The 24,099-nt window shown below is 41.1% G+C and overlaps 1 protein-coding gene across 1 annotated transcript in view; it reads left to right on the forward strand.

Annotated features, from left to right (window-relative positions):
* RB195_015031 (uncharacterized protein) overlaps positions 1–24,099 on the forward strand; it is a gene marked incomplete at both ends in the record, with an annotated part of 62,355 nt that overhangs the window by 36,647 nt on the left and 1,609 nt on the right. Inside the window, 13 exons of the mRNA XM_064205547.1 lie at positions 17,647–17,704; positions 19,219–19,337; positions 19,425–19,566; positions 19,940–20,089; positions 20,240–20,310; positions 20,377–20,527; positions 20,949–21,125; positions 21,247–21,402; positions 22,126–22,224; positions 22,300–22,456; positions 22,532–22,659; positions 22,775–22,891; positions 23,759–23,932. Coding sequence (XP_064061428.1) covers positions 17,647–17,704; positions 19,219–19,337; positions 19,425–19,566; positions 19,940–20,089; positions 20,240–20,310; positions 20,377–20,527; positions 20,949–21,125; positions 21,247–21,402; positions 22,126–22,224; positions 22,300–22,456; positions 22,532–22,659; positions 22,775–22,891; positions 23,759–23,932 — 1,699 coding nt within the window. The remainder of the gene's footprint in view (positions 1–17,646; positions 17,705–19,218; positions 19,338–19,424; positions 19,567–19,939; positions 20,090–20,239; positions 20,311–20,376; positions 20,528–20,948; positions 21,126–21,246; positions 21,403–22,125; positions 22,225–22,299; positions 22,457–22,531; positions 22,660–22,774; positions 22,892–23,758; positions 23,933–24,099) is intronic.

Raw genomic sequence — 24,099 nt, forward strand, 5'->3', positions numbered from 1 at the left:
CACTTTGAACTTCTGTTCCCCACCAATTTTGACATTTCGGGAGCGTAAAATTCCGGAATTAACGAAATGAGACAAATACACAACAATATTTCAGGGATGTGCTTTTATAGATATGTTCAACTTCCAGGCACAGTGATCTGTAGCTTCTGGGGGGTACAAGAGCTCTGTACCATCCATTCCTATGAACTAATCTTTAGTTTGCACGATGTTATTAATAGAAAATTCACAATTAAAAGAAAAGCAGACGCATTCGAATACTCTAAGGATATCTAAGTACAGACTCTTTCAATACCCCACATGCGTTTAACCGGGCGACCGCAACGCGTTTGTCGGAACGCCGAGCTCATTCTCTTCTTGACACGAACTCTATTCCCTCTACCAACCTAAAACATTCAGAGCCAAACACAATGGACAATTGTTAGAAAATGTGAAGATGGTGCCCAGCATAAGTTTTCATTTGAAAAATTTCTTTTTTTTGGGATAGTGGATGTAATCGCTCTTTTTCTGAGAAACCTGAGTAGAACATTGATTCCACCGAAATTTTAACCTGTGGCTACTTCTATCGAAAGCGCGTCAGTTCCAGACCACATTCGGTGACGACTAGTTTGCAGAAAATACCAAAATCTACCAGTAAACCCCCAGTAAACCCTCGCCCGATTCAGTTTCTACACTCTCACTTTTCTCGGAAGGCAACGGTAACCAAAAGATGGAATTTGTCAATTTTTGCATGTTTCCCCGCTTTTTTGAGGAACTCCGTTTCATTACATTGTGAGATGAACGCTTTAGTGAACGTATATGTTTCATATTCTAGCATTCTTTTCCAGATGATCTTTTCCAGTTCCATTCTCTTCTGTTTATTTACTTCTTCTCTGAATCCTCTTACATAACACGACCCGCTGCTATCGGTTATTTTCATCATCCATGGCAAATATGCTTGCAAACATTCGCACGGCAGTCTGGATTTCTTTCCATCCTACCAACATTACCAGCCAAAAAGTGAAGAACCAATTTGTGGAGAATCCTAAATCAAGCGTCTCTTCCCACTTGTTGACAAGTGGAAAGTTTGTTTCGGATAATTTTTCAGAGTATAGTTACCACGGAAACGAAAAAAGTATGGGATAAAGCCATAGCGATTTGGAAATAGATGCATTCCTGAGTAGATCGCAGTGATCTCCCAGTGAACTTCCAGTAAAAAAGGGTCCCATTGCTCTACTAATTCCGCTCTCAAATTGTATGATATTTATGCGGATTTCTATACCTTTTTGTCCCTCACTCCTTCGACCCAGTTTTTCTAAAGCATTTCCTTTTTCCTTGGTGACGTTTTTGCTCTTGAAAGGTTTTCTTTTTTGGATACTTTTGGGCAGCGTAAATTGGCTTTTCATATGATTGCGTCAGCGAAAGGCGCTTTTTTCTTTCTTAAGCAATTTTAGAAATCGCTTAAATTTCCGAGGCTTGAAAGGAAATTCTTTCCGCAAGAAATCGCTATGAGAAAAAACTTTGCAGTGCAAGACTCAGGACGCCCTTCTACTTCACAGTCGTGGAGAAATCGCACACACACACACTTGGCAGAGTCCACTTGAAGTAGTTCCACGAGCAACCGGAACCGCCGCTACTTCGGTCCATTCATCGAGATCGACCACCACAATCGCGGTCCCCTCTTTCCTTTTGTGACCGCTCGTGTTCCTCTTCGGCGTCCTTGAATGCGTCGGTCATTCGATGTGTCCCTTTTCCTCTTCAGTCTCCTCGATTCGCTCCGCAATCGTGTCACCGGGGCAATCTCAACAGTGCGCATGTGATGACTGTAACGGCGGTAATATCGGAAGCAAATTCACCTCTTGCCGATAGCTGTAAAATCAACTCTGAACGGTTGTGCAATGAAGACAAGTCTTTTTCATGGAACAGTTTCATTTGCCGTATCCCTCAATCATGAAAGCGTGTCATTTTCTTCCGCTTCCAGGCCAGTGAGCGCCGTCATTGATGGAGAGTGTCCGCTTGTTAAAAAGGCCAGTTTTCTAGAATAGGTGGAAGATGTCCTAAGACAAGCGGTCTTCCTGTTTGAATAATGGTTAGTGCTGGATGCAAACGATGCTGTCTGTGCTCATAAATCACATTCTCTCAGCTGTACACCTCTTTTCCTGCTTTCTATGCAGAAACCGATGATGTTCTTGTTTAATGCCGACCCCTTCCTCTATTTCCCAACCGACGTTCTCCATCCCAAGAAGAAAGAAAATCTACGGTGTTCCTTCACAACAGTTCGCCTCAAATCCTACTTTTTTGAAAGGAAAAAAGATTCTGATCTTGCGTTTGAAATGGATCTCTCTAAGTTCGATAACAGATCGCGATCGGCCGCTGTTGTGGTAGTGAAATTGAAATATTTCCCCACCACCTAGCTGAAACCAAGGTTGGAGCGAAAAGTGGCAAAAATAAGCGTTTTCGCGAGATTCTCTGCGATAAGTTTTGAGGAAGGTCACCGAATCCGTACCTCTCGTTGCTCAGTTGGATCTATGCGGAAAGGCTTAGCGGCTTATGGCTTAGCGCGTAACAGAAAATACAAAATAAAGCAGTCACAGCAAATATCTGACCTTTCCGAGCTCACTTTTCCCAGATTTTTCCATGTGGCTGCAGAAAAACGTGTGAAGTGCTCCACATCATAGCTGAACCCGGAGCTTAGCGGATTATCGACGTTTCGAAATAAGTTCCACGTGTGAGGCCATGAAGCAGCCGTGTCATCCACGGCAGTCCTGACGTGCATCGTTTAGCTCCATTTCATTCCACCGAGCAGTCGAATTCGGATTTGTGACTGCCTCTCACAAGGTGCTCATGGAGCTGCAACGGTAGGTTAGTTTTGAACTCCTTATCGGAATCCCCATCGCTCGACACAACGTCTCGCTTTTCGTTCCGTCATTCGTCAAACTTGACCTCGCGGTACGCAGTTGCGTAAAGCGCGAAATTTAAAACACCACCTAGATTTTGCCGATAATTTTCGCGGTCGGCTCTGCCCGTTTCCACAACATTCTGCATCAAACACCTGTTATGTATTGGAAAGGGCGGTTTCAGGCGCTGTCACTCTGTTCGCTCTACATCCACGGTTTCTTCTCTTTCTTTGGATATCATTTTTGAAAGACTTAAAGGAGACTTTTATGTTGAGCTGAAATCCCTGGTAGCATTTCTGATGTCAGCTAACCACTTAGGAATAGAAAAGGTGAGAAACTTCTTAGACATCGGACTTGGTGCTTCGCGCGAGCTCTAAAATAATCCCTTCTCGTGTCCCTCCTTTGTTCCTTATTTGTTCACAAGATGTGAGGAAGAACACTTTTCGCCTCAATTCTTCCACTTTCTCTTTCACTGTTTTTTCAGAGCTTATTTTTACGACGCATTTTGCAAACATCCGTCAATTATTCCCTCCTATTTTTTTGTGGTGCACTTTTACGCTGTTTGATATTTCAGTAAGTGTTTGCACAGACATTTTCACATCGCCAAGCCACACGGATACAACGTAACGGGTATAGATGATTCAGAAAGCACTGAATGGATTATATCTAATATATGCGGACGTTTTCAGTCCATAGCAAAGCATTAGCTACTCCTCACTTCGGCGTGGTTGTGCAATTGCACAACACGTCGCCATTTTTCAACTCGGCTATGTATATCTGGCTACGTTCTCGTTTTTTCGTAATATTCATTGCGCAGTGAGGGTTCTTTCAAAGTCAAGGAGCAGTAGCAACATTCAAATCTCCGTAAGATACAGATCATAAAGTTTATAGCGATTTTATTTGTCCATGGATGTCTCTCTCAATAAGTACGGTATGAACGTAAGTGATTAACCAATCCTTCCGTTGGTTTCGAGAATTATTGCATCCATTTCCTCTGCTTCCCAAAATTGAGCACATATGATTCCTGGAGAGAAGCATCGAGATCCATCAAATCCGTCAAAAACTGCGCGTATCACTTGTTCCGCAACCGCAGAAATTTACAATGTGCAAAACGAGAAACGGCGAAGTGACTCGAATCTCGTGTTGTTACCACCTCAGCGCTCTCCTCACGACCAGTCCTCAGTGTATCTCCTCAACTCACCGTTCGTGGAAGCGGCGGTTCCCGTCAGTCGATGTTGTGAGCGAGAATTCGTATATAGAGGCGGGTTTATTTGTTCGGTCACCAGTCTCGGGAGCGTCGAATTAATACCAGCCGCAAGCACACACACATACACACACATGGATGAGGCGTGGTGTATTCAGTAGCAGGTGGTCTCGCCATCGTAGTTTCAGTGTTTACCTTCCCCTAATATGCAAAGAGAACTGAATTTGGTAACTCTTCACGTATCTGACGACCGAACAGAAGTCATTGTTTTTTTTTTCTCGATATGAGGGGTCACATCGCTGACAGTCGTAGTTCCATACCTCTTCAGAGAAAGAAACGAGGCTTATTTTCAGGTCAAACTAAACGATTCGTGAATATCTGACGTAAGTGAACGGCTACGTTCTTAACTGCCTCTTTTCCAATTCAAATAGGAAGCACGCAATTTTCGTGCACCAATAAATCGCCGATTTGCGGGCTGGATTGAGGTTTCATGTAACGACAAAGGATTCGTGTCGTACTAAAAGTTGTATTCGTTTTCGGAATGAGCTCTGAAGTTTTATGAAGCGGGGTCGGGACCTTGACTATGTTAGTTCTTTGCCCTTTCCTCTGAAACACTGTCAGAATTCAAAAGTTGATGTCCAGTTTGAAGAGAGTTCTGACTTCTTTCAAAAGTTCTCATTTTCTAAGAATGCAAACGAACTTCAATTTCTCATATCTTTTCAATCGCTTTTGTCGAAGTTTTGTTATTTTGCCCACGAGCTCAAGGTTTTACGGTTTTTCGGCATTGTAGGGAATTGTTAGAATCCTATACTTTGTAATTGGTTTTTTTTAATTGCCGCCCTTCCCTTAAATGTCACTTCACTTGGACTGCAATTCCCAGTGAATCCGGAGTTTTTGTGCAGTTAACCGACCTAATTCTTTAATGACATATCCTTTGATCCTGTTTTTAACTTCGGGGAATTGGTGTTTTGACTAGTTCTAAGTGCTGGTGTTTCAATGTTGACCATTTTATGGACATTTACGTCAAAATCCACACGATGGTTCTGAACCCGCAATCCCTTGTGCTGTTTTTTTGCGTTGCTTCGTCGCCTCGTGCTCCAGTCGTACGTTCATAATTCGTGAAGGTCGTTACCGTTGATTTTATCTCCTCAACTACTGTGTCGTCGTTGAAAAGGCATTCGATTTACATAAACATTCCGTCGAATCCTTTTAATGGTACCGATTATTGCCGTCCTCAAGCTCGTTAAATGCGAGAATTCGCTGGGAGTTTTTTTCTACGAAAAGAGAAGTGCAGATCTATGCGCTGCTCGTTGCTGCCTTTTAACTTTTGCCTCAATTTTTTTTATATCTGTTTTTTTTTGTTATTTGCAATGCAAAATCTATTTGAGTGCATGAGTGTCGGGTTATTTAACCAAACACATCATTTTAATAAGAAGTACCCCGAGAAATGGGCGATAGTATCATTTTGTGGTCGCTTGAAATAACAAATTTAGTTACATAGATTCATCCACTCATGGGTTCCTTCGCTTGTATTACTCCACAATGTAGAACATCTACGATCTTTTACTATTTTCCTGTCGTACTTCTACAGCCATTCTGCTGAAAATTGTCAACTTCTTTCATTGCCATTCTGTTCTTTCATTCCTGATTTCATTATTTTTCCATCGTCATTCCATCTTTTCGAGCTTGTTCTGGAAGGTATGTTTTGGTTTGTCCACGATTCCTCATTTGTTATGACGAATCGAGTTTTGATCATCGGTCACATCGGATGTCGACGGTCCAGCACTTCGGCGACCAGCAGCCCTCAAAGCTTGTCGTTCTGGTCATCGGACGAATCATTCAAATGACAACTGGTCCTCTTGAAAAGTCGATCAACTACGATCTAAAAACTTCTGTAGCCGTCTAGAAAACCTATGCTGTTGTTCTGGAGCGCTGAAAACAGCACTTCAGAACAAAAGCATAGAAGCATAACAAAACAAACAATCATTGAAAATGATTAAAATTTGAATGTTCAGCCTTACAGTTCAGTCAGGTGATCCGTCCCGTGAACTCTCTCAACTTCATTTTGTGATTTTTCGTTGGTTGTTAGCGCGATTTGTTACTGTCATCGGCGGGGCGGCGGCTGTTTCGCCACGGTTTAGCCGCGATTTCGTTGCAAACCCGAGCCGATCAACATGGCTTTCGCAGCAGATTCCACCGTACGTGAACACGTTTCGGCTACACACCATGTTCTGTGTGTATTATGCGGTCGTAGTTGGTCGTTTGAGCGTCTTCGAAGGCAATTTGGTACTTCTGATTCGTAGTCATATGTATGTATTTCATGCGCTTCATTTACTTCACTCGATTTCACGCTCGACCAATGTCCTCAAGCTCAGGATAATGCACATGTTTCACTGCGTGACCTTTGCATTGCTTTCCCAGCGCCGTAGGATTTTCGGGCCACAGTGCGTCAACAATCTGCGATTATCATTCATGTTTGTACAGAATCACTGCGAGATAGATTAGAAATCAAAGAGTCCGTTTTTCTCAGCCAACTTGAGGATCCTCTCCTGAAAATTCTCAGAAGTCTGGCTTCCACGATTTTGGTCTTTTCTTGCCCAGATTAGATTCCCCCACCTCTGTTATGTTTTCTCTTTAAAAGCTGACCTCTGATATCAGGTCTTCGTTCCTCTTTTTGATCTATCTTAGCATCTCATGTTTTTTTTGAACTGCTATCGATGCTCAAGTGGCTTAAAAAAGGAAGTACTCCAGAAACAAATGATTAGAACCGGAAAATGTGACCAATCAGAGCAGCAACGCTCTACAATAACTTTACAAAGGAGATGTCCGCGGTTAAGGTATACAGTCGAAGAGGAGACTTTCCAACCAGAAGAAGGGCGTAATTTCAAGTTGCACACGCATCGCTTCCGAATTTCGCGGAACCCTTGGAAAATCCGATAAAATTGGGGAAGCCAGCATTGAAATTGTGTGGTGGAGCCACCTCTCCGACGATTGGTTCATCCATCACTATTTCACTTCACTTCTAACAGCAGTCTCATCTAATCCGCGTAAAAGCATTGCGGGTATTTCTTCATTCGGTCTTCCAGAAATTGCTGACACTAAATTTGCTTAGCGATTTGGATTTATCTTTATTTTCTCAGCGTTGTATAGGGGATATTTTGAGGGTGTATTTCTTTGGGTGAAAATAATGAGAGTGGCGTTGTTGTTCTTCGTACTTTTTAATTGCGGAATCCTCTTCGAATGTGTCGATTTGCGGGTCCTGCATCGAAGAACACGGTTGTTTGGTACGGACAGAAGTATATTTAGATGTTTGCTGGGTGATTTCCTGGAATTTGTGGGTGGAATGACTCCTTCAGTACTCTTATGAGAATTATGATATACGGTAAATTCTCGAAACTTCATAATTTCATCACTGAATCTTAGTCATGTGAAGGAGATGAACTATACATGCGTGCCATCCTTACCCTCCTCTCGCAAGTGCACGCTTAGGATCTTGACGATATCTGCAAGTTGTCTGTTTTTCTTCCTCTGTCTTCTGCTTTGCGAGTATTAATTTCCAGAAAAGGTTTTCTTCTAACAGCTCTTCTCGTAGCATCGCTGGCTTACTGGTTCCGACCTACATATTTTCTCCCACGTGTCTGAGCTTTGTTCGCGAAAATTCGTTCTTTCATCTGATTCTAATTGTTATACTTTCGAATCGTTCTTTTTTCAGCCTTTGTTCGAAGATCCTGACCGCAGGACTGTCGATACAATGAATAATTGTATGTAATTTTAGCGCACGCATGAGTATCCACAGGATTGGTATTACGTGGTTTTTGTTCTTGCTTCAAACTACAAAAGCTGAATCACCGTAGTGTTGTCGAAGTGAAAACCAGCACATCTTTGCACATTTGCATGGTTCTGGTATGGTATGTCCATCATCCTGGTGCCATTATGTGTCCCACACACTTTTTGGCAATCATCCAAGGTCTCTTTTTCTTCTGCCCTTCTTCCTCCCAACTAGCCGGGTTATGTTGTTATTTATTTGCGCGACATTGCATATACCGACTATTAATCTTTGAATCTCATTAGGTCACGTAATTCAATTATAATTTGCCGCCGGGCTACACATTCTTCTAGTTGAGTGCCTGGTTGTTCTGCGAGCTGCATTCTTTTGTTCGTGACTGTAAACGTATGAGTTTGGGAACCTTTTTTTTTAATTTTTCTCATTTTGGGGGAACTTATGTGTTTCTCCTTACACGTTGACGTTTGGTCTTTTGAAGCATTTTTTGAAGGTCGAGAAATGGAAATTCGAAAAAGTGCCAGTGGACTCCATTCATGCATCCTTTACTCTCCTAGATTAAATTCAGAAGCTAATTCGAGCAGAAGGATTGAATTTTTTAAAGTTACTGATGCAACAACCACAGAAAGGGTGTACGTCGCTCTGTAAATGTTTTGCAGTTATAGCTACTACAACGGTTTTTTTAGCGCAGCACGTGGGGATTTCCTTCACGGTAATTTCCTCCAGTGATTTCCTCCGAAGAAATGATGCTTTTCTTACGATAAGTGAATGTTCATTTCATCCTGACTGTAGTGTAGAGCATACGGATACTCCACCAATATGACCTATGCCTGTAAAGGTTCAAGCGCGTTGTTACATCTGCGCTCACATCTTTTCGGCCACTCGTCTATTCGAAATATTCAAAAAGGCGGAGAACTCGTTCAAAATGTTCGAGTATGCAAGAATCGGTATCAAATCTATGATATTCGCATAGTAGCAGCCGTGTCGTCGCTACCTCAAGATTTCGAATGCAATCTCAACTCTGATTTGACCTTCTTATTAGTGGCCGTACACAGTCGCATTTACTCAAAATTCAATTTTTTGGCGATATTTTACGTTTCTATTCTTTTAAAGGCTAAGTCAACAGCGTCCTGATTTTATGTTAGCGAAAAATTCTATCTCCAAAAAATTGATGCCTAACTTCATTTGAGTTTGTATACCTTGACGTTTTCTTAGAAAACACAACAAGGATATGAAAAGATCCTTTGAGATAGCTTTACACGAATAACTTCCTCTTTGACAGGGAACTACTGAACTACAACTGATGTTTTTCTCCTTCGCATGATGTTTATTTAACGCGTCCTCCGTCGGAAATGCTTACTCAACAGTTTTGGTCGATCCGGCGGATTGTTGTAGATGCTCGTCGCTGTCCGATCACGTTGAGCAACAACCTCACTCCTCCTGCCGTAAACCTCATTACCTCTGTAACTGGACAAGTTTCATAGCATGACAACGAGACCTAGTTCTCGACAGCAATTGTGCGAGTCTCGGCGCAATTATGCGTACGCCGCACTCTTGACCGTGAGGTCTACGGTTAACTATGCATGATCGTGCACTGCTCATTCTCATTCCTCATCGAACCGGTCATTGAGAGCAACTCCTTGACTCTCCCATGACATAGTGATCCACTCTGCAGGATCCCTTCCAGGGACAAATGTCCCAAGTTTTAAGGAAGTCCGTGGCACTCGTCAAGATGACGTATCGTCTACGGCACCGCTTTATTTTGCTGGACAGACCGGCTTCGAGCTGCCGCTGCGTTCTTGTCGATGATTGATCACTAAACAGTGAAATGCTTTCTCTTTTCGGGTAAACGCCCACATTTGACGGAAACCGCCAGTACGGTGCACCACATTAAAATGTCTGAATAGATTTAGCTTCGGAAGAGAAAACAGCTACGGCTGTTCGACTTCCGCTCCTTTCGAAGATTTCTATCCTTTTTCACTTAATTCCGGAATCAGAGATCCAGCCATTGTCTATCTTAAATGTTATTTTTTTTTGTTGAAGTCACGGAATTTTGTCTTTTTCTTACGCTCACTAACTTGCGAATGTAGAATTTACTGTATGTGCTACTACCATGCTGATTGCTATAGTACGATGACGTTTTTTTCCTGGAAGCATTCCATGCAAAAGCATTGTGTTGTTTAGATTAGAGCAGTCGTAAAAGAGGGTAATTTGTGTGCGTTTACGAACCTCTTGCTTCAGTCTATTTGTGCAATTGACATCAAGGAATGCAATTGGCCACTTCCGTTTGAGATGGAAGAACTTCTATGCGGAGTGCTGCATTGACGTTACTAATTTTCGTATAGCGCTGCTCTTCCACAAGCTGTTTTTAACCTATGAAGTCAAGCACTCAATTAAGAATCAGGACCTTTTTGCTGACGAAATTTTTCCGCGTAACGAGCCGAAAGCTCTTATCTTATGTTCGTTATTCTCCTGGTCATTTTAAGGACTTTTCTTCCTCTTTCTCCCGCAAAGAAACATGTATCTCGATTGGAGCTCTAAAAAAACGTATCCATTGTGATGTACCGTAAGCGAAGGTCATTGAAATAGAATCCTTAGAAGAATTTCTCTTTTTTTCAAAGAGTTTCATGTTATTTGAGACGAACAGTCTTTGTCCAGCATTCAGTGCTTTTGCATTATTCATGAACAAATCCTCCGCTTGATTCAGTGATTCGTTTTCCCACCCTTTCATTTATTGTCCTTTTTGCAATCTTCACCGAAACACCGAGGTAAGAAATATCTTGAAAGAAACGAATTCGATTAATGATAGCTACTCTCTCCTCAATCTTTACTTCAAAAATTACATGGTCAGAGAATTTATGTCGGATTGAGGTATGAGCTGTCAATTTTGTACAATTTGAGGACGAGTGTATAACCTTTCCGTTCCCAATTTCATTATAGTCTGGTCCAAATCATCTCAGAAGTCTCCTCCCACTCGTCTTTATACGGTGGAGCAGAGTGGAAAAAGAGTACCTATGTGTGTTTCTTTCTTCCGGGCGGCGAAAAGATGCATTCTGGTAGATGCGGGGCGTTCGCGCCGATGAACACATTTGATGTCTACTATAGAGTACACGAAAGGAAACTGAAAATTGAAATTTACTCAACTCAAGGAGTTTTGCAGTACTTTACTCGCGCGTAACGTATACTATTACGTAGCGCTGCAAATCCACAAAAATCCTCCTGTATGTTTTAAGTTTAGATGAGACATTTAATTTTGAGATCTTCATGAGAGTGAAGCAGTTAAGGTTATGTTCTTCTAATCCATCTAGTGGAGATGAATAAGAAAGTATAACGGTGGGATTTTTTTACAACCTCAGTTGTTTTGAGATTTCCTCGTCCGGAACTGTGTCTGTAATCTTAAAGTTAAATTTCGCTTTTTTGGAGTTTGTTTTCACGAATCTATCTGGTTCCTGAAAGGATTTGCCGTAGGATCGTCACTATTCAACTCATCCCGCGTTAGGTTTTTATTCTACTGAGACTGAACCAGAAGAGCGCGTTGATCCACGAGAACCACACTGCTGATCATCGTTTTTGACGGACGCGTAACTGTTTCAGTGGTGATCAAAGGCATTCTACGACGGCATGTACATATGTCATCAGCTGATGGGAAGCACAGAGCGCCGCTGTGTGTTCGCCAGTGCTATTCAAGCCAGTTTTTCTCACATCATACCACGCCCTCCGCCGTAGCTCCTCCCATTGTTGGAATTCCTTGGGCACTCTTTGAGATTGTTTGGTCTTCGCATTCCTATTTTATTTTGTAAAGAAATAGCATTCTTTTCTTTAAGATACTTTATAAGCTTCTTCTGATCGAATGCGTAGCATTTTATATCATTTTCACTTTGGTCTGGGCTCTTTCTCTCCGTGAGGACACTTTTAAAAACAACTAAGATAATTCTAGAATCTTTTCTGAAAAAACGGTTGAATTAAAGCCGGAAGCCGTACTTCTTTTGTCTCTGATATTCTCAACCTAAAAAAAAGACTCTAGTATTGGATAGTACTAATAATGTAAGGCCGTCACTCTCATATTCGTCCAAAAAATTGTCCGTTTGAAAATGGCGCCATCAAGGCATATGTTCTTTCAACTTCGCGATTTTTCATTCCTACATTCATGGCGAGAGTGTTTTTGTTTATTTCAAGAACATTGGGCATAAGAACATAATTTGGTACTGGATTTTAATTGGCTAAAACGCGACATTACCGGCTCAACGCTATGTAGTTAAGTTCTTGTCAGTTCAAAACTGGTTCCCTGTGGATGAATACAAAATTGCACTTCATAGAATCGTTTTGGAATAACTTCATGCGCACGGTCTTCTAAATCCATGGGCAAATTTCAGAAAATGTGTTTTCTTAACCACAATTTTTAGAATTTTTCTATGCTATTTTCTCGTACATTCCTCTTCTCCTTCACTTACTGTATGAAATCATTTTTCTTAAGCAGTAGTGGGAGACTGGTGATCAAGTGCAATAAACTATTCATTTCTTGGACGAGTTTCGATAAGTGTACCAATTTGAGGAGTAAAAACCATCTAGCGCCTTGTCAGCCATCGTCACTTTTACGCGACTCCAAAATTTTTCCGCTTTGCGAAAAATGTACGGTATTCTTCGTGTCTCATTCCGAGCTTTGAAAGGGTTTGTCTTTGAAGCTGGTCTAGCTGGTCAACCGATCATACATGATTCGCAATCTTGAGCACATTACACTGCTCCTTAAAAAGTCCATTGTAATATTTGCTACAATGCTTGTATTTATTAACATTGACAGCGTTCATCTTCGTGCAAAATACTCCCTCAAAGTTCCTCAGTTTGCGAATTTCTTGTTCCTCTTCAGCCATCGTCCATCTGGTGACATTGTCCGCTGCAAGTTAAGGTTGTTTTGCTCTACCACACATATTTTTAATGGGAGCAAATTTCATCGATAAAAAGTGGACCGAACTGTCTGAGCGTACGAGTTAATCTCTCTACAATGCACTGCGGTGATGTATGGCACTCTCACAAAGTCGTCTAACTGTGAACCAGTCGTGTCAACCCGTTCTCTCAGTTCAGTCAGTTTCAGTCTTTTTTCCTGACATTTTTAATCCTGTGTTATTTATTTCACTAAGAGGATAATTTATTTGAAACCCCTAAAGTATCAGTGACGTTTCGTCTTTGTGATGCTGTTGTGGATCGTTTAAAGTTTCGTTTTCCTTCTTCGTACTTCTCCGCCATCACTTGAAGTCATTAATAACAAAATTTTTCTGCTTCACAAGCGGAACACATGTTTTCCGATGACGCGACGTAAGAAGAAAAAGTTTTCCGTAACAACTATGGAACACAAGAACGTCACATCCGCAAGAAACCTACCACTGCTTTTCTAAGCACAGAGAACTTGACATGTTTTTTAAGTTTATTTCGCAATAGTTTCCTTTCCAGAACAGCTGATAGTGAACTGTTTGGATTAAAAAAGCATAGATAAAATTAAATTCTGGAAACTGCACTTGAAGAAGACGAGATGGTGATGCAAATATGCGTTAAAATAGAATTTGAGCGACACAAATCAATCAAAATTGATGAATTGCCTATATTCTAACCGGAACCTGTTAATCATTTCTTTTTCCTTCTCCTCCATCATTTAAAGTCATTAATAATTAAATTTTTCTATTGACTGCGGAACACAAATTTTCCGCCGATGCGACATTTTCCGTAACCACTGTAAAACACAAGAGCATCACATACGCAAAAAGTATACCACAACTTTAAAAAAGTTCTTTTTCAAAACATTCAATCTTTTCTCTTCCCTTCCTTTCAAACCTCGAATAATAACTATTCTAACGAATTTAGTTTTTTTTTCAATTTCAAGAACCGTTGAAGAGGAGTTTCGCTGTTTGTTCAAAAGACATTTTCGATTTCCGTTTTTCAGTTGGGAATTCCTTTGATTTCTCCACTGAAAGCGTAACTCTGCACTCAGCAGCGGGAAGCCCTCAAGAATCGCGCGCCTCCTGTCTAGACTTGATTGGCCACATTACCGCGAAGTTCTCGTAGCTGTCGCGCAGGATACTTCATTGCAGATTTCTCTTTACTGCATTGTCAGAACATTTTTTCGGATTGGTGTGACGCGGAAGAATACTCGAGCGTCCTGGTTTATATTCGCTACCAAGCTTTTTTTGAAAGTCGATCCCCAGTCGATTGTTCCCCGAATCCTGTAGTCTAGGACGATACAAGCAGTCTCCTGTCTTTGACGTCATTTGCCTGCGTTCGCGCCGTTAAGGTGGCTCTCCTTTTCTCAGCGCTCATGGAATGACTTGACCGCAAGATCTTCGCAAAAACTTCTCGCTCGCTCCTAAAACAGTGATGCGACAAGAAACAAGGCTTTCTGAGAAAGCGACCATTAACAGCGTCCTGAAATGCCACTGACTCCATATTGTGAAAAATTCCCCCTCAACCTCAGACAAGTTTGATGGATCTTAGTCAGCGTGGATTATTGAATTGTATGAAGTTTCTTTAAGCTGTTCCCTTAGAATGTAACCTGACTAGTGATTTCGTCTCTTAGTTCTTTGCGTTGAAGGCTACGTTGCTTATATCTAGATTCCGTTGATGTTTACATGTACTTTACTGGCTTCGATTACAACAGTCCTTCAAGCCTACCTCAACGAACCTCTCATATGAAAAAAATCCTGGCCTCTTTTTTCACCTTAGCCTATCATTGAACCTGTGCAATCGCAACAATCCCCTTGGAAAGATTTTATTTGTTCATACGTTTGTGCGAAGGTTAACAAACGTGAAATGCCTTCGCGTCAAGCACGAGCAGGTTGCTCGTGCTCTAAGCACGTGAGCAGCTCGCTTATAGTAGGAGCGTCAGGCTAGGCAGGCAGCCTTTTTGTTTGCGCACTTGTTAACACCTTGTCGACGAACCTCTTCAGACTCGTGTGTGTTCCGTAACAACACGGAGGTGATAGTTTGACTGCTCGGCTTCTTTCGAATGATCTCGTTAGTCACAAATCAACTACCTGAGCAAGTCCCTCTTTCTCCTTCATCTTTTGAGAACTCTGCTAAATTTCCTTGTACGACACTCAATAAACCTCGGCATGGTGATAACACAGTGTCCTCTTAAGTTGACTATGACACAAGAAGCCAAGCGTTCATTGTTGGTCAACGTTTTGGCGGATTCGCCATCTTTAGTGCGTGAGAGAGTCAAATCGAACGTGATTTATCCGACCCTATTCACGCGACAAAGAAGATCTTCGGTCTACTTTTGGATCCTGTAGCTAAAAGTGGAAATTTGCTACAGGTGGAATCGTACCTATCTCCTAACGTTTATTGTTTCATGCATTGGACGGGCGCGGACGGATGATTTACTGCTCCATATTACGATATGGTTGTTTGATTCCACACATACACGTCCGGCTCTTTTTTCTCGCCACTGGTACTTTCTTAATTTTGCATTTAATCGCGCTCTCATTTGGAATACTTCACTATTGAACTAATTTTTATTGCCAATTCCTCGATACGCTGAGTAGGTGCATCCGATGCTTTTCTAGTGAATCGAGGTTTTTTTTGAGTTCACTTCAAGAACCTCGAAATTGTGTTATCGGTTCAACTTATCTGATCTGATCTTACTACACTACTATACTTACTATCTTACTATCTGACCTTATTTTATATCCTCTCAGGATGATCTTTGAAAGGTTGTGCTGCTGGAATGCTTCACACAATAAGGCTAAAATTTCGCAAAATTCCATTTCCCCTTTTAGCGAATGAAAAGCTTTCTTACTACAGTAACTTCGAATCAGAGCGTTTTATTCATACGAGTAATGCTCTGTTTGCCTCAGCTTTTTCTTTCTCGTACGAACATCTCGTAATAACAGTTGCATCGTTCTCTTCATGACACTGGCTGTTACATCTTCAACGGTCACCGTAAGGGTCAGCTGAGAAATATCTTTTTCTTTTTCTCTTCAGATATTTCACCTTGAAACGAACCATACAATGTTTTTGGGCAAATGCGCCCTTTTTTCTTTGAAAGGTTGTCCTAATAAAATTACGTCTCTTCCGACATGTCCGAGCGACAAAAGATGAAGGTTGTTTTCATAGAGAATCAGCTGCGTCCTATATAAATTTAGTAGTCGTATAGTCTCCGGCTGTGGATTTGGCGATAATTTCAGGAGACTGAATATTTTTCATTGTCCATTACTGTCATGTAGTATCGAATTAATTCTTGTGCACGATGATAAATTTATCCAGATTTAGTCCGTAGAAAAAACTTAGCTCCGTTAGTAAGGAGTTGATTTGGTTTAGCTTTTGTTTGGAAACGTTTGTTTTTTTTTGTATGGAAACTGGATTGTACTCAGGAAAATTTGAGTTTTAATTGTAGCTGATGCCAGAAAATTTTGATAGGGCACGATTGATAACATTACCTCATACTACTATTCATTTTTTTCCTCTGAAATATCGTCTTAGACCACTATTTTAAGCTCCATTTAGCAGGTGATATTTTACGGCACATCACTCATGACGTGATCCGCTTTTCCTAATGACCTCACATTTCGAATATGGCTAGATAAAAACCTAACATTCTTCCAAAATGTTTGAGGACCAAAAACCTTAAGTTTGAATATGTAGTTACCTAGCTGTCTACTTTAGTATACCGCAATCATCTTTCGGAGATTGTTTGAAGCAGCTTTGGGTTACTTTGTGAAGTGTTACCTGAGATTTGGGTATATAACTTTTGTGACGATTTTGGTTGGTTCTGGCAAAGCAAAGATTCTCAGCTCCTTTGCGAATTCGCATCTGCATAAGCTGAAAGACCACGCTTTGTTCGAAAATGAGGCTTTTCAGAATAAGATAATTGCTTCGATGAAACTTTTTCATACACTCATGAATAATGGGTGTCGACCTACTTTTATCATTTCCGAAGTTCTTCTTCTGCATTATATTTTCATTCCATATTTCGAGAAATGAAGTTTAACGCTGTAGAGGTGCTCTTCAAGCAGATTCTATACAGTGAATTGAGGGTACTTTAGGTTAAAGACTTCAGAATGAGTAAGATCTGATTTCTGTGATCATCATTCAGCTGAAGTTACAGTAAATTAGGTGAAGATAATCTTGATTTTTTTTCTGACTATTGTACAACTTAACAGCTGTCGCAACTTATTAGCGAATTGAATATTACTGCAGGACTGCAATCCACAATGCTACGATTAGAAGATGGCCGTGTTTCAGAACTATCTTCTCATGATTTACGATTCTACTGGCACAGACCAAACTATTTTATTTTTGTTCAATTCGCATGCATATCAGCTCGACAAAGAGGACTTCTTTTAATCATTTTTGGAAGAATCTTCTCCGCGAAGTAGTTCTATACCTGTTTGAAATCCCTGAAGAAGTCTTCTGTAGGTTAATGAGACTTCCCAAGACTTACATTTTACCTCATTGACGACTCGTTACAGAACATTGGTTCGTTTTAAGAGGTTCTCGTCGTCCTTTAGCAACGCGTTGTCGTTTCGGAATCATATAAGGTTCCGATCGTAATTCCCCATTACCCTACAAAGCACACTCAGAACGACGCATCGTCAGTGGTGTTCTCTTCTTATTTTCATTGCTGTGTAACCTCCTTACTCCTTGTTCGGCGCTGCTCATTGTTACCTCTTTTTTCTCGTCTTCCCGTACTCAAACCGAATCTCGTTTTACGTCCATTTCGCGATTCGGCCCTACCCTAATCCGAATTATTCCTTTGTGCATCATCTTAATTCATTCATCGCAATTATTTGCTGAATTTTCAGTTGTCCTTCTGATGCGATGCCGCCTACGTCACTGACATCAGCGCGGTTTTCAGAAGAGGTTTGTGTGGTTCACTTTTTTCGGGAGACGCTCATAATGTTACCAAACATCTTACGATTTTACAAAAATATGAGACTGAATATTTCTGTCATTTCTATAAGTGGAAAACTCTTGAGGCGTCCTCACGAAGAGTTTTAGAAAAAAGTTTTCTTCCAGAAAGTGAAATGTTACACAACCGCTTGGAAAGAGAACATGTGTTCGTCTTAGAAAACCCTTTTGAATTTTCAAATTCTACCCATTCATGAAAAAATTCATTACTCGTATTTGAGTCTGTGGTTGTAAAGGTTAGCTTTGTTTCTGGGTCCATTCATACATTACATTCGAAATATGTAAAATAGAGGGCAAAGTAGACAGGTTTTGAGTGAGTGCAGTGAAGTAAAAGAACCAATACAATCTTTATCCGAGTAGAACTGGGTTTTCGTACCAAATTTCGCATGCAATGTTGAGAACAATCATGTGGATAGAAGTTTTTCCTTCGTTCTGTACGGAAATCGCCTATGGGCTATGTACATTTATCTCAACGATGGAGAAACGAGACATAATCTGACCTTTACTATCCTATTTATGATCGTGAGCGTCCACTAACCTATTTTATTGCCTCTGTACATTTTCATTTTTATTTGATCCATGTTGTTTTATGTTTAGTACTTTCTAAAACTGGTATAGTAATGGCTAATAATGATTCGCGCTTTTTGAATGCCTGTGGTCTGATGCGAAATAGTTGATAGAACACTACGGATGTCTCTGGTGTAGTGTAAGTAGTCGTCGGCCGTGGATTAAAACTATTAGGGGAACTAGGCCGACTAATGGTCGTGGAAATGAACGCTGATGCCCTGTAAAAGCCCTGAAGACGCTTTTTCATTCTGGTTTATCGTTTACAGGAGCATTATCGGTTGAGCAAAGTTCTAGGCTTCATTATCCTTTGTTGTTACTTCCATTTCCATCTGCACATTAAGGATTATAGCGAAGTCGTTAGCGTTAATCAATCTCTTCAGGATGCATCAACGTGTTTCACGTCAGTTCAGAACTCATTCGAGGTTTATGAATGCGTATCCAGCCTATAGAATGAAGGCCAACTGATGTACCATTTCAGTATTTTTATCCCTTCAGACAAGTCTGACAATATATTTAGAGACCTCTAAAGGATACAGGGTTCAGTTGGTACCGGGGCGGCTTTGTACCATCGATCGTGGAGTTACAACCAAACCTCTTACCGACTGCATTACAAACTCCCCTATAAACTGAATTCAACATGACAAAAGTGCACTTTTCTAGATCCGGTACTCATACACATATCCTGGAAATAAATGAGAATAAATATGAGCAAATAAAGTAAATTCAAGCATATTGTCAGTTCTTAATATTCGATAAGCTCATATATTGACGAGAAGTGCTTTTTTCTGGATCCGTTTTTCAGCTGCTACGGCATAAGTATTATCTTGGTACTCACAAGCCACAGCGTAGTATTCATGAGTAGTACAGTAATATCATCCAGTATAGGATAGGTTGTTTAGGATCCCGCACGACTATCATTTGTCTCGTCATCAACGGGCTACAGCTCAGCGCGCTCCTCCCTTCGTAGTTCTGATGGAGGAGAAGATAACAGTAACAATCGAGACAGCGGCATTGTAAGGTAAGCACCTGGATTTCTCTCTTTTTTTCTATGATCCAATTTGAACATATTGCTCTTTCACGTTTAAATTCACCTTTAAAATTTCAGTCTCTCCTCGCTCTCATCCCTTTCATCATCGCGTAGATCAACGCTGCTCTCCGCTGGTTCCCTTTCGCATGTCGATCGCATCGCAATTGAACTTTTCGACACAGAAAAGAGTTATGTTGAGGATCTCTATGCTGTTATTCAGGTAAGCAGTTCTTAATCCTATAATTTGTTCAATAAAATGCAGTAGCTTTCAGTATAGAAGTACCAAGTTGTAGGGTGTCTCTGAATCCCGTTAATTTTCCCATGGAAAACGCGGCAAACAATAATTTTCGCAGGCTGCTGACAATTCACTTACGGCCATAACGCTTTGCAATGAGTATTGGTGTACATAGGAGGAAATACGGAGATTTCTTTCTGTTTGCTCGACCTTTGCTTTACAGAATCCCTGCAAAATCAAATGTTTGGGCAATTTTATTTATGCAGCCCGTTTTCGGAAGCTAGGATTTATGTAATTGAAAACCTATGAATTCGAAAATGAGTGCCACGGGGGAGTGCAACGAGACCATCCGTTTCAGGGTTACCTGAATTTTCTTGTCGATCATCGCGATGAACTTGGTGTAACGCTGGACAACATTTCATCGTTGTTCGGATGCATTGAGCGAATCTATGCATTCAACCGAAAGCTTCTACAGCAGCTGGATTTGGCCGACTTGGACTGCGTCAAGGTAAGCGCAGCCGAGGGTCTGGATTCTTGACTTGGCTCTGCCGCATGATTGTTTTCTGGACATCCCATCCATTAAATCGGGTTTTGAATGCACCACTAAAAGCGCTGGGAAGGGAACTTGTAACTTGTTGACTGGATCTTAAACTTTCAGATGAGTCGTTGCTTTGTGGACAGTGCGGGCAAATTCGAGGACTACATTGTGTACTGTACCAATTACCATCGGTATATAGTTATACTAATTGACTCCGACTAATTGGATTATCATGAGAGATCCGAGTTCAATTCCAGAATGATCGCAACCCTCTCGCAGCTTCAGCAGCAACCTCACCTGGCTGCTGCCCTGTCGCAACGTCAAGCTGCACTCGGTCATGCTTTACCACTCAGCGCCTATCTTCTCAAACCCGTTCAAAGGGTGTTGAAGTACCATTTATTTATTGAGGTTTGTGGTTTTGAAAAAAGATTTTGAAACCGCATCACTTTTTCCAAAAGAAAGTATGACCCTGAACCTCACGTTGAATTAGACGTAGTGAAGTGGAACTGGTCTGTAACGGGGACATTACTTTGATCGCATCCAAATAGAGTGCCGTTCTCCATTTCAAGAGCTCATCAACTTATTCGATACCACAATTTGCCTTAGAGTTCAAGGAGAAAGTACTCTAGAGGGGATCAGCAAATAATTTGTGGAGACGCAAATAAAGGTCTTAAGTTAATCGTTGAAAGAAGCACAATATGACAGCTCAAAACGGACTAAAACCTCCAATTTCGTAATGTTGTTTATGGATTTGCGACATCGATAACTTCCCCGCAGAAGTTTCCTAACGCTATTCCTTGTTTCCTAATCTCCTAATGGCAAGTTTTAGAATATGCTGAAACATCTTCCCAGTTCCATACCACCCGATGATTTTGCGGTCGTTAAACGTGCTCATGAAGTGATGACATCTCAAGCGTCACGAATAAACGACGAAAAGAAACGTGCCGAACATGCGGAACGAGTTGAACAACTACAGGCTGCCATACAAAAGTGGACCGTCGATAAGGTGAGAAATGGAAGAAAGTCGACTAAAATTCTTAAATGTTGATGTTTTTGTAGATGAAACACCATTACTTTGAGGTCCGAATAGAAATAGTCGCAGAAACTCTGACTTTGGAATATTTCAGCAAACCGCAAATTTGTCGGCATACGGGGAATTGCTGTTGGAGGCGCAGTTCCGTCAAGCTGGCTCGAAGACCACCAGACTTCTGTTCCTTTTTGAAGAAATGTTGCTGATTGTGAAACAGAGGAATTCTAACTACGTCTGCAAGGACTATATTATGGTAGGTACTAGTACTGTAATTCATCTCTATTTTCCTCGAAATGTTGGGTATGGGGACGGAGCAGGGCACTTTCCGCTGACTTCCAGACTATTCTCAATGTAAGGGAGAACTTTCTAAGCAATTTGTAGCGAATATAGTAAGCGCCAGTTCAATTGGCACTCGAGACGCTTCCGATTGGGACAGAATCGACTGGGAAGGGAATGGTCGTCGGGTAGAGGAAGACCGTGGATTGTGGCAGACGCGCGGCTGCTTCAACATCTTCCACGCTTACCACGTTTTGAGCTGCATAGTTCTATCACTAAAATATCTTTACGTTGAAAATACATGGCTATTTCCCTACAGCTCTTACTTGGGCGTACTGCTCTCTCCCTCAGAAGTACTCTTCCACTTCCTGAGTAGTTACAGAACCAATAGCTTTTAATAACTGTTTTATTGAGAGTAGATGCGCTTAAGCGGAAATGTGAATGTTTTCTGTAATTTGGTCTCAATTTCGATCTCAATTTCCGCGAAAATAGACAGGGGTTTCCTCAAACGATCATCTAGAACAGTATCAACCACCTAGTCAGCGGAAGGTTTCTAATGTAACTTAGTTCTCGAATCTGATTACTTCTTCACATCTATAGGTAATTATCGCATGAATTTCTGTTCTCCACTTACTTTGTGATAAAATGTTCCAGAGGACTTTTCCTGCTTACTATATTTATCTATTCAATATATTTGCAGTCTTCAAACCTCATGCTAAACGAGTCAATCTATCCAGAAGAGCCACTTGCATTCCAAGTACTCTCCTTCGATAATCCTCGAACACAGTATATATTCCTGGTGAGTCTTGGGATTTTTTTCTAACTGTTTTGAGCTCAAGACTAGAGTTTTCCATCTCTACAGTAAACCACTTAGGCGTCGTCGGCTGATCAGAAGAGGACATGGATGATTGAACTAAAAAGAATGATGCTTGATCATTATGGCATCGAAATCCCAGAGAAAACGAAGCAATTGATGCTCAGCATGGATAACACACAAAGAGTAGCATTCGGAAGGCCAGAATTTGCCGAAGGTAAGGATCTTTATTGTTTTCTAAAAATTTCTCTGGAATTGTTGCTTAATCTATTAGCTCTCTATCTCTTTTAAGTATCGTTGAAAAACCACAAACGCGTGCCAAAATACCTGGAAAAGCGCCGAAAAAGCGTGGATAAGGGAACAAGCGACCAAAATCGAAGACGAAGCCTTTCCGCTTCTCGATTACTCGGAGCGAGCAAGGTAAGAACACTATCCACAGAGATCACAGTGAGGTCACCCACCCAGATAGTTGTCCTCATTCGGCACAACTCTCAAGAACTAGTGAAAAACCCTCTTAAACATTTTATTCTTCTAGACGTCCTTGGTGTCGGATTCTTCACGTTACAAATTATTTGGAGTGCCCGATGTGGTACCGAAATGTACTTGTCACATGTCCACAACTCCTGGACCGAGCAACGGACCAGTTTCAAATGTGAGTTCGTTTGTTTTAATGGTAGTGTTTTTGAGTTTTACAGCAAGAAATCCTAAATTATGTTATATTCGCTGGAACCGACTTTTCAAGACGAACCCCCTAATTAGAATATGGGAGGATCAGAGAGAATTCGTTCGGTCATAACTTTCCTCAGTTAGAATTCTCCAGTCTGAAAACTGGAGGTCCACCCACTGATTTCACTGAAGAAAAAAACTGCGACCTTCTCATCCACAGATAGGATCTGTTTCCGAATAATGAGCACTTGCTGGAACCAGCGTGCTGACGCTCATTTCTGTGGTTGGATGTTACAGGGAGAAAGGTATAAGGAGTTAATTAGTATTTGAATGCGAAGTATGGATGAATTCGGCCAGAACTAGGATTTACAGTTTGACATGACTCGGGAGGTTGAACTTTTATTTCTCCCCAAGTCACTGCGTGATTCTCAGAAAGGTTCTGAGACTGGATGTTTTTAATTGAGAAGAGTTTTGGCCGAAGAATTCAATTCGTCGGGTCTAGCGGGAGGGAAGGCGAAGTAAAATGTTGCAGCGCACTGATTTTTGACCTTGGAACCATTGTCTTTCTCAGAAAACGCATAAAGTTCTTCCGGGAAACGATTTAGACAACATTCAAATGAACATTAAAATAAAAATTTTCCGGTATCCAGTGAGGAAAATTAGTGTTTTGATTTAATTGAAATACAAATGTCGCCGAGAATCTACTGCCATACGTAGAGAATTGCGGTATGTTTGAAACTTTATCTACGACCTCAGTTCCACTTACCATCCAAAGCCCCAAAGTTGGGACAAAGTATTCGAAGCCTTCTTTGAAATAAGCTGTATGTGAAATTCAAAGAAAGCGATATTTCAGCGTGTCTCTGCTGTCTCCAAAGTCCCAGTTTCACGGACACTTTCTGCCTCCACAATTTTCTTCGACGGATCGCTAGAAGGAGCGCAAAGTGCACCCGCGAAGGAGGCGGTGCTCTCGTCAAGGAGTCGTTACCATATGGCAAGAAATAAGAGAGCACTTCCGCCAAAATGTGAGGTACGTACGATGAGATGGAAAAAAAGCTGCGTGTAGTATGAAAATTGCCTTGGAATGACATTCTGTAGTTGCTTTTTTCTTTTTTCTCCCTCTATGTACTCAGACAATTTTCTGACTTATCAGCAGAAACTTTGCTTTGAACATAAAAAAACTATGTGCTTATTCCA

The sequence above is a fragment of the Necator americanus genome, chromosome V, assembly GCF_031761385.1.
Source record: "Necator americanus strain Aroian chromosome V, whole genome shotgun sequence".
In the NCBI taxonomy this organism is placed as follows: Eukaryota; Metazoa; Nematoda; class Chromadorea; order Rhabditida; family Ancylostomatidae; genus Necator; species Necator americanus.